Genomic DNA, 13,500 nt, shown 5'->3' on the forward strand with positions numbered 1-13,500 from the left:
TCAAAAATTGTTAACTGTTTTGAATCCTGTATGTGTAACATTGATCTTAAAGGTGTTTGCTGCATCGTGTAAAAGAAAGATGCAAGATCTTGTAAGGTTTGGTAGGCACTGAAAGTTGACATTTATTGAACACTTGCTTGGAAGTAGTACTGTAACAAAATGTTTTCTAAGTGGATTTTTTACCAATTGAACACATTTGTTTCTGTGGTCTTAAATACATAAAAGCATATTGTTTAACTTGGCTGCGATGGTACAAATCTAAATTTCTGGTTTATTTTCACTTTTTAAATATGAAGTGTTGAAATGCCTACAGTTAAAAAATAAAAAAGTTATTTGCTAAAAAAATGTTGAATGAATTCATTTTTTAAAAGCTATTACAATAAAAATAAGAAAAAGCTAAAACGATGATAATAATGAAGAAAATCAGCAACTTAATATTTTAAATGATTAACTTAAAAATTGTTTTTGTAATTGCTGTAATTAATTACATAACACTTAAAAATCATTTTAAATAATGTGGAAAAAGTAATTGGAGGAACATAATTTTTATGAGTAAACAACTTAAAAACATGTTTTTAAGCTATCAATTATTAAGTAAGTGGTAATTAAAATCACCTTTGATTATGGAGGGAAAGTTAATTCCCCTAACTCAATATAGTTTGTTGGTTTAATATAATTTCAACATAAGTTATCGTAACTCAAAAAGATTAATGGAAACTGTTGCGTTAATTTTTTGTGTTGAGCTTAAACAATAGTTTTTAGAGTGAATGCGCAGACGTCCGATCTCCATATTTATCTCCATACATATCTCCAGATAACTCGTAAGCTGGAGAGGAAATGGCATGTCACAAATTTAGAGGATCATCATTTAGACTGGAGAAATAGTTTGCCGCTTTATAAGAAAGCCCTCCGCAAAGCCAGAACATCTTACTATTCATCACTGATTGAAGAAAATAAGAACAACCCCAGGTTTCTCTTCAGCACTGTAGCCAGGCTGACAAAAAGTCAGAGCTCTATTGAGCCAACCATCCCTTTAACGTTAACTAATAATGACTTCATGAACTTCTTCACAAATAAAATTTTTATCATTAGAGAAAAAATTACCAATAATCATCCCACAGATGTAACATTATCTACAGCTACTTTTAGTACCATCGATGTTAAGTTAGACTCTTTTTCTCCAATTGATCTTTCTGAGTTAACTTCAATAATTAATTCCTCCAAACCATCAACGTGTCTTTTAGACCCCATTCCTACAAAACTGCTCAAAGAAGTCCTGCCATTAATTAATTCTTCGATCTTAAATATGATCAACCTATCTCTAATAAACGACTATGTACCACAGGCCTTCAAGGTGGCTGTAGTTAAACCTTTACTCAAAAAGCCATCTCTAGACCCAGCTGTCTTAGCTAATTATAGGCCAATCTCCAACCTTCCTTTCATATCAAAAATCCTTGAAAGAGTAGTTGTCAAACAGCTAACAGATCATCTGCAGAGGAATGGCTTATTTGAAGAGTTTCAGTCAGGTTTCAGAGCTCATCACAGCACAGAAACAGCTTTAGTGAAGGTTACAAATGATCTTCTTATGGCCTCTGACAGTGGACTCATCTCTGTGCTTGTCCTGCTAGACCTCAGTGCAGCGTTCGATACTGTTGACCATAATATCCTATTAGAGCGATTAGAACATGCTGTAGGTATTACAGGTACTGTGCTGCAGTGGTTTGTATCATATAGACTTCAATTTGTACATGTAAATGGAGAGTCCTCTTCACACACTAAGGTCAATCATGGTGTTCCACAGGGTTCGGTGCTAGGACCAATTCTGTTTACATTATACATGCTTCCCCTAGGCAGTATCATTAGAAGAAATAGCATACATTTTCACTGCTATGCAGATGACACGCAGCTCTATCTATCCATGAAGCCAGGTAACACACACCAAGTAGTTAAACTCCAGGAATGTCTTAAAGACATAAAGAGCTGGATGGCCGCTAACTTTCTGCTTCTTAATTCAGATAAAACTGAGGTTATTGTACTCGGCCCTGAAAATCTTAGAAATATGGTATCTAACCAGATTCTTACTCTGGATGGCATTACCTTGGCCTCCAGTAACACTGTGAGGAACCTTGGAGTCATTTTTGACCAGGACATGTCCTTCAACGCGCATATTAAACAAATATGTAAGACTGCTTTCTTCCATTTGCGCAACACCTCTAAAGTTAGAAATATCCTGTCTCAGAGTGATGCTGAAAAACTAGTTCATGCATTTATTACTTCCAGGCTGGACTACTGCAATTCATTATTATTAGGATGTCCAAAAAACCCGTTAAAAAGCCTTCAGTTAATCCAAAATGCTGCAGCAAGAGTACTGACAGGGACTAGAAAGAGAGAGCATATTTCTCCTGTTTTGGCTTCCCTTCATTGGCTTCCTGTTAAATCCAGAATTGAATTCAAAATTCTGCTCCTCACATACAAGGTCTTAAATAATCGGGCCCCATCTTATCTTAATGACCTTGTAGTACCATATCACCCTATTAGAGCACTTCGCTCTCGCACTGCAGGCCTACTTGTTGTTCCTAGGGTATTTAAAAGTAGAATGGGAGGGAGAGCCTTCAGTTTTCAGGCCCCTCTTCTGTGGAACCAGCTTCCAGTTTGGATTCGGGAGAAAGACACTATCTCTACTTTCAAGATTAGGCTTAAAACTTTCCTTTTTGCTAAAGCATATAGTTAGGGCTGGACCAGGTGACCCTGAATCCTCCCTTAGTTATGCTGCAATAGACGTAGGCTGCCGGGGACTCCCATGATGCATTAAGTTTTTCCTTTCCAGTCACCTTTCTCACTCACTATGTGTTAATACACCTCTCTGCATTGAATCATATCTGTTATTAATCTCCGTCTCTCTTCCACAGCATGTCTTTATCCTGTTTTCCTTCTCTCACCCCAACCGGTCGCAGCAGATGGCCCTGCCCCTCTCTGAGCCTGGTTCTGCCGGAGGTTTCTTCCTGTTAAAAGGGAGTTTTTCCTTCCCACTGTCGCCAAAGTGCTTGCTCATAGGGGGTCATATGATTGTTGGTTTTTTTTCTGTATCTACTGTACAATATAAAGCGCCTTGAGGCGACTTTTGTTGTGATTTGGCGTTATATAAATAAAATTGAATTGAATTGAATTGAATATATCGGTTGTTACGCTTAACTTAGGAATGCTTTACAAAAGTTCAGAGATGAACTTAACACACTTGCTTTACTTCTCTGGGATAGCTTGCTTGGAGATGAAATCCCGGTTTGGCAGCACGTAGCGAGGCTCCAAATGCTTTCATTGTGAAGTAACTCCAGACCACTAACAGGTTTTGCACAACAGCTGCTCTATCATGTGACGCATACTGCTCCGACGTGCTAAAGTGACTACCTGGGTTACGCCATGTTGCAAGTTTTGTGAGGTGCTTTTGTGATATTTAATGGATTGGATTACCTTTTTTATTTCTCCCCGATATCCGATCCAATAATTTAGGTCAGGATCGGACCGATACCGATACTGTGTATCGGATCGGTCCATCCCTAATACAAATCAAGTCTTAACTTTTATCTAACATCTTTTCTTCTGGAATTTTGATTGATATGGTGTCTCCTTCGGTAAAAATGGTACTACCATAAATTTCATTTCTTTGTAAATGAGCAAACTTACAAATACAGGAGAACAATTAGTTACCTCACGTATTGGAGATTTGTTGTGAAAACATCATGTGAACTGGCACTGACCTTAGTGTTTTTAATCCATCGTGTGGTTTTGTCAGTGCATTACACAGTGCCGTCACCCCTGAATCCTGCAGGTCATTATAACTCAGGTCCAGGTCTTTCAGGTGGGAATCTCTGAAGCTGAGCGCAGAAGCCAGCGTCTCACAGCCTTTCTTTGTGAGTTTGTTGTGGCTGAGACTGAATGAAAAAATGCAGGAAAATAATTTTTTAGCTTAATATTAGAGGAAATTGCACATTTGAAAAATATTAAAAACTAATCTTTTTTATAACATATATAACACTGTAACATATAAAGCGCACAAGCCAAAAACGAAAAATAATATCAGGGGTTTTTTTTCATCTGGAGAAAATAATAAAAGTTTTGTGCAAGAGGAAATAAAATAGTATAATAGAATTAACCAAGTGCAAGGTCTTTGTTGATAACCTATGTTTGAAGATGGCCAGTTAGAATTATACCATAACAGCTGTCAAAAGTGTGCTTACATCTAAAAGAAATCTAAAAGATGTAGCGCTCTCTCCCTGCTTACTGCTAAAATAAACCTGAGGTGGGAGGTTTCTCTTCTCTGTAAAGCTCCAAAATGTGACAGAAATTTTTCAACAATTCAGTTTGTACTTAAAAGTTGTTGTTGTTTAAATGCAGTTTTTACCTCAATGCCTCCAATCTACAGTTTGTGTTCTTCAGCCCATCAGAGAGGCTCTCCACTTCTGAGTCTTTTAAATCAGTGTAGCTTAGTTCCAGTTCTTTCAGGTAACAGGTGCTGGATGTGAATGCTGTTACTAACTTCTCACAGATTTCTGCAATCCTAGAATTCCGGTTCAGTCTTTTGATACAGAGGATAAAACAGCATTAGATTAGATAGATATACATAGATACATTAAATCATCCACTTTTACAAAACTTGCCTTTCACTCTCATGCAATGAGACAATGAGCTGAAGACAGTTAATGGCAACAGAAAACGTCTTGGATGAAATGTGTAGTCACTTCAAGACAATTTTACATTGTAGAGAGGAATTTGATTCAAGTGTTAATATGGTTAAAAAAAGCCCATGTACAGCCCAAAATGCCTGTTAGTGTATTTATAATTTATTGTCTCTGCCAGTAACATAATAGGGTCATCTGTGCTGTGTTGATTGACCGGCATCTCTACAAGTCCTGTGTTGTTTTACATCATAGACTGCATGCTCTAACAAGTGATTCATTCATTTAATTACAGTCAGGACAGAATTTTTCACACAGAAGTCTGGCTGCTCATCTGTACTCGCCTTTAGTTGCAAAGCCAACAAGTAACAACCGTAGTATTTTTTTTTAAGTCCACTCTGTGTTAAAGTGCTATAGCAGGATGTTACATGACTAGAATTACACAAATTAAAAGAAGTTGTGGTTTCGTTTTGGTCACTTCACTCAATGAATGAGTGTGTTCTCACAGGACCAAGAATGTAAACACTACAAGGAAGAACAATGAAATCTGGGCATGCATGAAAGGCTCGACCTCTCCCAAAGTGTATCTGGCAAACTGTTTCCTCGCAAAGTGGGAGCATCCCCTTTGCTCTCCTTATCATTCATGTTGTTTTTGGACCTGAAGAATATAGAGCAAGTAGAGCTAGCTAACATTAATCCTATGGATGAAACATTCACTTTTCACCAACAAACCAGATGTGCTCAGTAAGCAATTCTAGTTGGCACGTCATGGATGAGGTCTGCAGGACCACCTATTTTATCCCCTGGATGTCTATTCCAGTGGTAAAACCCATGGAAAAGGCATGGCCGAAATAGTAGTGGCTGAGTGTCACCTGTGGCTCTTCAAAGTCACTTAAATCAGCTTTATGTAGATTATGTAGCTGATGCTTAGCTTTATGTAGGTTAGTTCCACCATATCTACATGTCTAAATGCACTAAGCTGCCGAATGATTGGCTGATTAGATATGAAGCCAATCATACAGCAATTGAAACGGTGTACCTAACAAAGTGGCCAATGGCCACTTTGGCACATATTTAAGTCTTGGTGTCAGAAGGGAGATGTTCCTTTTGAACATTTCAGAATCAACATTTTTAATTTCTTTCTGAAATTACTGGTCAAAGGTTTGTATTTTTCCACTCTTTAAATCATTTCAGGTTGTCATTTGGCTGTAATAGGATAGGCTCTTACCCATTCATGAAGTCTTTGATGCAAGAACCACCGCACAAAAGAATATAGTGTAAAACAATGGTTACTCAGTGAGACCTGCACCAGTTTTGCCGGTGCAAAATCATATGCATACTTTGTATTGACCAAACATGGAAAGGGCACTTTCTTAGAAAGCAATAGATGTGCTTAGTTGGTCTTAGTGGGCTTACCCACACATATTCATGAAAGGTTATTGCCTAGACATTTTCGGGCAGGATCCAAGCGGGACTGAAAGGCAATAATGGTATAAATAACTTCTGATCAAAGCCGTGTCATCTCAGGCCATAATGCTAAGTCCCAGATAAGGAATAACATCTAAATAACATCTAACACTGACCTGAGGTTCTCCAGGTTAGTGCAGCCCAGTCCAGTGAAGAGCACAGCGAATAATGAGTCCCTCAGTATGTTGTCACTCAACTCCAGTTCTTTTAAATTTGGGATGATTGATTTGATGGCTGAAGCTAGATTTTCACACTGTGTTTCTGAAAGCCCGCGACCAGAAAGACTGCAAATATAAAGGACAATAGGTAAAAAGTGGCAGATGAACACAGTAATGGAAAAAAAAAGTTTGCACACAGTCCTATAAAAAACAAAATACACCTCAATAGCTTTTAGAACTACATTTAACAGCAATAATTTGAAGTAATTGTTTTCGGTCCAATTTTATGTTAATCAAATCATTGTGGAGGAATTTTGGCCCACTCTTCTTTACATCGTTACTTCTGTTAATTAAGGTTTGTGGGTATTTGTTATTGCAAACTGTGCTAAGGTCAAGCCACAGCATTTGAGTTAGGTTGAGGTTGAAGTGTGCTGCTTGGGGGTAGGGTGTGTGTGTGTGGGGGGCATTGTCCTGTTGCATGAGTAATTTCAGCCAAACACAGCTGTCAGACAGATGGCCTAAGATGTGACATTAGCATGCATGCAGAGGGCTTCATGGTCAACCCAATGATTGCACTGTACCAGGTCCTGGGCAAAATAATCTTAAAGCATCGCCTCTTCACTGATGTGCTTAACAGTTAGTATGAGGTGGGGGCTGTTTGTTTTTTACCAAGCATATAGTTTATGCTTGGTACATAACATGTCACCTTTGGTCTCATCTGTCCAAAATACATTACTTTAGAAGTCTTGTGTTTTGTTCAGATGCAACCCTGCTAAACGATGCTGCCATGTTCTTTTTAGATAAAATCTGGCTTTTCCTGGCAACACCCCCAAACATGCCTTTCTTTTTAACTCTTTCTAATAATACAGCTTATAATTATGAACTTTAATATTTATCATGCTAACTGAAGCTTGTCTGAGTGTCGGTCTCGAGATTTTTGCAGTTTCTCTGAGCATTGCACAGTTTGACCTTGGGGTGAATTTCCTGGGATGTCCGCTACTGGAAAGTTCCTGATATTGTGTTAACACACACCTGAATGCACCAGCCAAAACTGCTGCTTTTATTTAGGTGGTCACACTAATGATCATGTATTTGATTAGCAGCACCCAGCTAAATCCCTATGGAAGCAGTAAAGGTGTAATTAGTTTTTCACAGCACTAGTGAAAATTTACTTTTTCACATGATTGCATGTATACACTTAGAGATGGGAATTGAACCAGTTCTCCCAGTAGTTAAATTTCACATGGAATTATTAATCTGCTTGCCTATCGATCCTGCTTATCAGTTCCATTTACACACAATAGATAAGAGGATCGATAAAAAATTTAATCGGTAAGTGATGTCGATAATGAAATCAGAACTGCTAAATTCTTATTAATTCCTATATACAATGCTTGCAAAAAAATCACAAAATCATAACATCAAATGATAACAAAAAACATCGCGAAAAATAATACTCTTACTTACCTAAGAGTTTTCAGTTTACACTGGCAATTCCTCAGTCCATCAATCAATATCTCTGCACCTTCACCTTCACCTTCACCTTCATAACTTATGCTGACAAATGTATTATTGACCAGGTGCAGTTCAGTCAGCACAGAACGTGGCATACGAAGAGCTGAAACGATAGTTTTATATTTCCAAACAGAAAGATGCACGCCTGAAATTCTGAAGAGAGGAAAAAAGATGACTCTTCAATATATGATAATGTTTTAGAAGCATACAAATCATTTACTTGACTGAAATCACACAAATGTGAACTGTGAATTACAACCCATTTCCATCTGCAGTCTAACACTATATCCACGCACAGGGGAAAGGGATTCAGTTTTCCCTTTCTCAGCTCTAGAAACTTACAATCAATTAAAATTGTCACTTAAAATTTTTTATACATCAGCCTGTTCACAATAACGTGTCAATACAAAGGAAGCACTGAATGTTTTTTCCTTTGTGGCAAACACCTTGGCAATGGCAGTAATAGCACCCATAAGACGTCACATCATGACCTGAATGGGATGGGGGTTTTTTTCTTTTTTTTTTCTTTCTTTCTTTTTTTTAATAAGTAGGTGTTTAATGTCACAATGTGAGATTAATCAGTTAACAAAGCAGAGTGCATGGATTCAAAGGTCTAAAATAATACTGGTGTTTTACTGAAACAAAGCCAATCTCAACATGGAGCATTAGAGGAAAGGAAGGAGAGGTTTCTGGCACAAGACATATACAAGGTACACATTAAAAAAAATTTCTGCATGTCTTTTCTCAGCAGTGCATAAACACAGTGGTTTCTGTAATAGAGTAAATTGTTGCCCCCCAGTGGTAAAATACAGAAGTGCCTGTTACAGGGCTAGTTCTTGGTTGACCAACGCATAACAGAAAAGGGTAGTTTTATGCACCGCTAAGAAAACAACAAGTTAGTGTGTGATGTCTTGCTGTTCAATAAAGCACGTATCTACGTCCTTCTGTTCTGATCTTTTCAAGACCCCAAACAAGAATATCACAACTGGCGACGAGGATTCTAAAGATTTCCACTGCGTGCCAGAAGCTGTAGAAGGGCTGTGTTCACATGTAAAGGGAAAAAACACAAGACGTTTTTCTTCACGGCTGCAGCGGAACAGTTTTGGTGAGCTAACATGGCGATGCATGTGGGTCGTGTTGAAGAGTATAATGAATCAAAGGAAGATTTTGAGTCATATTTGGAGCGTTTGGAGCAATGGATGTTGGCAAATAATGTTTCCGATGAGAAGAAAGTGTGCACGTTTCTCTCTGTGATCGGAGCAGATACATACAGGCTGCTAAAGAATCTTGTGTCTCCGAGGGTACCGAGTACCATGGGATATGCAGCGCTGACTGCGGCGTTAAGTGCGCATTATAAGCCGACTCCAGTGGTGATAGCTGAGCGTTTCGCTTTCAGAAACGTAACCAGAAAGAAGGGAGGCAGTTTCTGACTATGTTGTCGCCCTGAGGCAGTTGTCAGCCACATGTGATTTTGGACAATATTTGGATGAGGCCCTGAGGGATCGTTTTGTTAGTGGGCTGCGTTCTGATGCTGTGCAGCGCAAGCTACTATCAGAAAAAGAGCTTACATTTCCACGTGCATGTGAGATTGCCATATCCATGGAACTCGCTTCGAAAAATACGATGGAGTTCTCGGGACGCCAGGACCCTCACCACGTAAATGCCTTGTCAAGTGCTCCAAATTTTTCCAACAAAGGATGGAGAGGACAGAACAGGCAAGAGGGCAATAACAAGCCAAAGAACTGGAAGGGACCTAAAAAAGACACAGGAGTGAAGCAACCATGTTATCGTTGTGGTGGAAAGCATTCAGCACGTGAGTGCAAATTTAAGAGTGAAAAGTGTCATGTTTGTGCAAAATAGGACACATTGCACGTGCTTGCAGGAATAAAAACTTCAGTCAGCAAACTCAGTATTTGGAAACTGAGGATGAATGCTCAAGTAGGAATGATGAAGCTGAACTTTTGGAGTATATTCAATGTACTCCATCACCTCCAGTGAGAAGGGATACACAGTGGATGTTGCGCTTGGAAACAAGAACACCACCATGCTGCTGGATACAGGATCAGCAGTGTCGGTGGTATCAGACAAGTATTATCAGATGCATCTCACTCATTTCCCTATAAAACCAGCCAGTGGGCTAAAGCTCAAGTCCTACTCAGGCCAACACATTGCTGTGCGTGGATGTATTATGTTACCAGTACAGTATGGGACTCAAAACATCACCCTACCACTGATCGTTGTTCAGGGAGACAGACCAGCTCTGATTGGACGAAACTGGTTAAAGAAACTGCAGCTGAACTGGAAACAGATTTTCACAGTACACAAGGTACTGGTGCAGAAAGAAGCAAAGCCTGGAGTACTAGAAGTGATTCAGCGCCATCAGGCAGTGTTTTCGGATGACCAAGGCTGCATCAAGGGATTTAAAGCTAGAATCCACACTAAACCAAACACTACACCAATTTTCTGTAAAGCTCGCCCAGTTCCTTATGCACTAAAAGAAGCTGTGGAAAAGGAGCTGGACAGATTGGAAAAGGTGAAGGTTATTTCAAAGGTTGAGAAAAGTGAGTGGGCATCCCCCATTGTTACTGTGCCAAAAGCAGACAAAACAATTAGGATATGTGGTGACTACAAAGTCAGTGTCAACCAGTGTGTTGAAGAGGAACGATATCCACTGCCTATCACGGAAGATTTGTTTGCTACTTTAGCTGGAGGAACATCCTTCAGTAAACTTGACCTTTCTCATGCCTATCAGCAGCTACAGTTAGATGAAGAATCAGAGAAGTATCTGGTCATCAACACACACAAAGGTCTCTATAAGTACAATCGCCTCAGCTATGGTGTTTCCAGTGCTCCGGCTCTTTTCCAGTCTGTGATGGATCAAATCCTTCAGGGATGGAGCATGTGACCTGCTTTTTGGATGACATCCTCATCACTGCTTCATCTGAAAAGGAGCATTTGAAGAGGTTGGAGGAAGTGCCCACACGTCTGGAGAAGCATGGTGTCAGAGTGAAGCTTTCCAAGTGCCATTTTCTTCAGAGCAGTGTGGAGTACCTGGGACATCGTATTGACGGGGATGGACTGCATCCTTTAGAGGAAAAGGTAGCAGCCATAGCAAATGCACCAGAACCAACAAACGTCACTGAACTGAAGTCCTTTCTTGGTCTTCTAAATTACTACAGTCGATTTTTGGAAAATCCATCCACCATTCTTCAGCCTTTGCATAACCTGTTAAGAAAAGATGCTAAATGGATTTGGACTATGGAATGTGCAAAAGCATTCAAAGATGCAAAAACTCTACTGCTGCAGAACAAAGTGTTGGTGCATTACAGCACAAATCTGCCATTGAAGTTAGCCTGCGATGCGTCACCCACGGGTGGGCGCGGTCATCTCTCATGTCATGGAAAATGGAGAGGAAAGGCCTGTGGCATTCGCATCAAGAACATTAACTGAAGCTGAGCGAAAGTATGCCCAGATAGAAAAAGAGGCCCTTGCCATAACTTTTGGAGTAAAGAAATTCCATAAATATCTGTATGGAAGGAAATTCACCCTCATAACAGATCATAAGCCACTGCTGGCTATACTAGGGCCAAAGTCAGCTGTCCCAACACTCGCTGCACTAAGAATGCAACGCTGGGCTCTTATTCTAATGGCATACAATTATGACATTGAATACAGGAGATCAGCTGAACATGCAAATGCAGATGCGTTGTCACGTTTACCTCGGAATACACCAGACAACACTGCAGAGGAAGGGAGTATCTTCTATTTCTCACACGTGGAAGAGCTACCAATAGTAGCTAAAGACATTGAGAGAGCAACCATGAAGGATCCAATCCTCAGCAAGGTATGGAGCTACACCATGAATGGGTGGCCGAGTTATATGCAAGACGAATCACTTAAGCCTTACTTTACACGCAGACACGAGCTGTCAGCAGAACAAGGATGTGTTCTTTGGGGACAACGGGTCATCATTCCACCAGTTTACCAACAGAAAGTGCTGGAAGACCTGCATCATGAACATCCAGGTATCTGTCGATGAAAGCACTAGCCCGCAGTTACCTGTGGTGGCCAGGTTGTGATGGTGATATACAAGAACTGGTTCAAAGCTGCCCAGTCTGTCAGGCTGTGCAGAAGTCACCACCCGTTGCACCACTCCATCCGTGGAAGTGGCCTGAGAGAGTTTGGCAACGGATTCACATTGATTTCGCTGAAAAAGGCAAGCAGTACTTTTTAGTTGTCATTGACAGTCACTCAAAATGGTTGGAAGTGTTCCCTATGCCATCCATTACCTCACACAACACCATTGAGGTTTTGAGAGGGTTATTTGCTTCATATGGACTTCCAGAAGAGCTTGTTTCAGACAATGGACCTCAACTTGTGTCAAAGGAATTCAATCAGTTTTTGGAGTTAAATGGGATCAGACACACAGCTGTTCCTGCCTATCATCCTGCATCAAACGGGGCGGCAGAGAGGTCAGTACAAATCCTGAAACGATCCCTGATGAAGAATGTGCTGGAAGCAGATGGTAAGGCCACATTGCCACTCAGTCATCGTTTGGCAAACTTCCTTATTATGTATCGCAGTACACCGCACACTGTGACGGGTCGTACACCAGCAGAGTTGTTCCTGAAACGTCAGATCCGGACTCGCTTCAGCCTGCTGAAACCTGAACTAAGCAGACACATTGAACAGAAACAGTCTGAGCAGAAGCTACACCATGATTGCAGAACCCAACCTGTTCGTGTTTTTTCGGAGGGAGACGCTGTGCGAATCCGAAACTTCAGGGGGGGGGGAACGAAATGGACTCATGGAACAGTTCTGAAGAAAATGGGAAGTGTTACTTACCTGATACGAGAGGGACAGAGAACACGCACAATACATGTGGACCACCTGTTGCAGTGGAGACAGACTGTGGAGAAACCCCCAGTTATGTTTTCACCGGTTCCAGAGGGACGACCAGAAGTGATTATGGATGGTGTTGTTCCAGAGATACCACCCAGTCCACCTGGGATTTTAACATCACACCCCTCACCTCCTGAACCACCTAAACAGACAACTGATGAACCACCAGTATCCATCCCAGAAACCACCCAAAGTCCATCTGTGACACGCAGATACCCAGAGAGACGCAGAGTTCCCCCAAAGAGACTGAATCTTTGAAAATGTAGAATTATGTTTTAGTTAATTACTGCCAGTTATTTTAGAAGTGAGCAGTTAATAATACAAGTAATGGCTATATTTGTTCATTGTTCGAAAGGGCCGCAGAATATTTCTTTTGGGGGGGGGGGCAATGAAATACATTCTTTAAAGGGTTGCTTATTTCAATTACAAATCTAAAAGGGGAGGAATGTAATAGAGTAAATTGTTGCCCCCCAGTGGTAAAATACAGAAGTGCCTGTTACAGGGCTAGTTCTTGGTTGACCAACGCATAACAGAAAAGGGTAGTTTTATGCACCGCTAAGAAAACAACAAGTTAGTGTGTGATGTCTTGCTGTTCAATAAAGCACGTATCTACGTCCTTCTGTTCTGATCTTTTCAAGACCCCAAACAAGAATATCACAGTTTCCGTGTTTCTTTCTTTTACTTTCCTTAAAATGTGCTATTATATAACACATTGATGATGGTGATGATTCCACGTCTGTCAAAATGCAGCTATTGATGTGACTGTGTTACTGTGGTAGAATGTT

General features: G+C 40.3%; 1 protein-coding gene across 2 annotated transcripts in view; it reads right to left on the reverse strand.

Moving 5' to 3' along the window:
• LOC116311399 (NLR family CARD domain-containing protein 3-like) overlaps positions 1-13,500 on the reverse strand; it is a 33,774-nt gene that overhangs the window by 8,979 nt on the left and 11,295 nt on the right. For both annotated transcript variants that reach the window (XM_031728501.2, XM_039611106.1), the window contains 4 exons: positions 7,766-7,966; positions 6,257-6,424; positions 4,400-4,573; positions 3,756-3,929 (listed from right to left, as the gene is read on the reverse strand). In XM_031728501.2, the coding sequence (XP_031584361.2) occupies positions 3,756-3,929; positions 4,400-4,573; positions 6,257-6,424; positions 7,766-7,966 (717 nt within the window). The remainder of the gene's footprint in view (positions 1-3,755; positions 3,930-4,399; positions 4,574-6,256; positions 6,425-7,765; positions 7,967-13,500) is intronic.

The sequence above is a fragment of the Oreochromis aureus genome, linkage group 4 (assembly GCF_013358895.1).
Source record: "Oreochromis aureus strain Israel breed Guangdong linkage group 4, ZZ_aureus, whole genome shotgun sequence".
NCBI classification, from domain to species: Eukaryota; Metazoa; Chordata; class Actinopteri; order Cichliformes; family Cichlidae; genus Oreochromis; species Oreochromis aureus.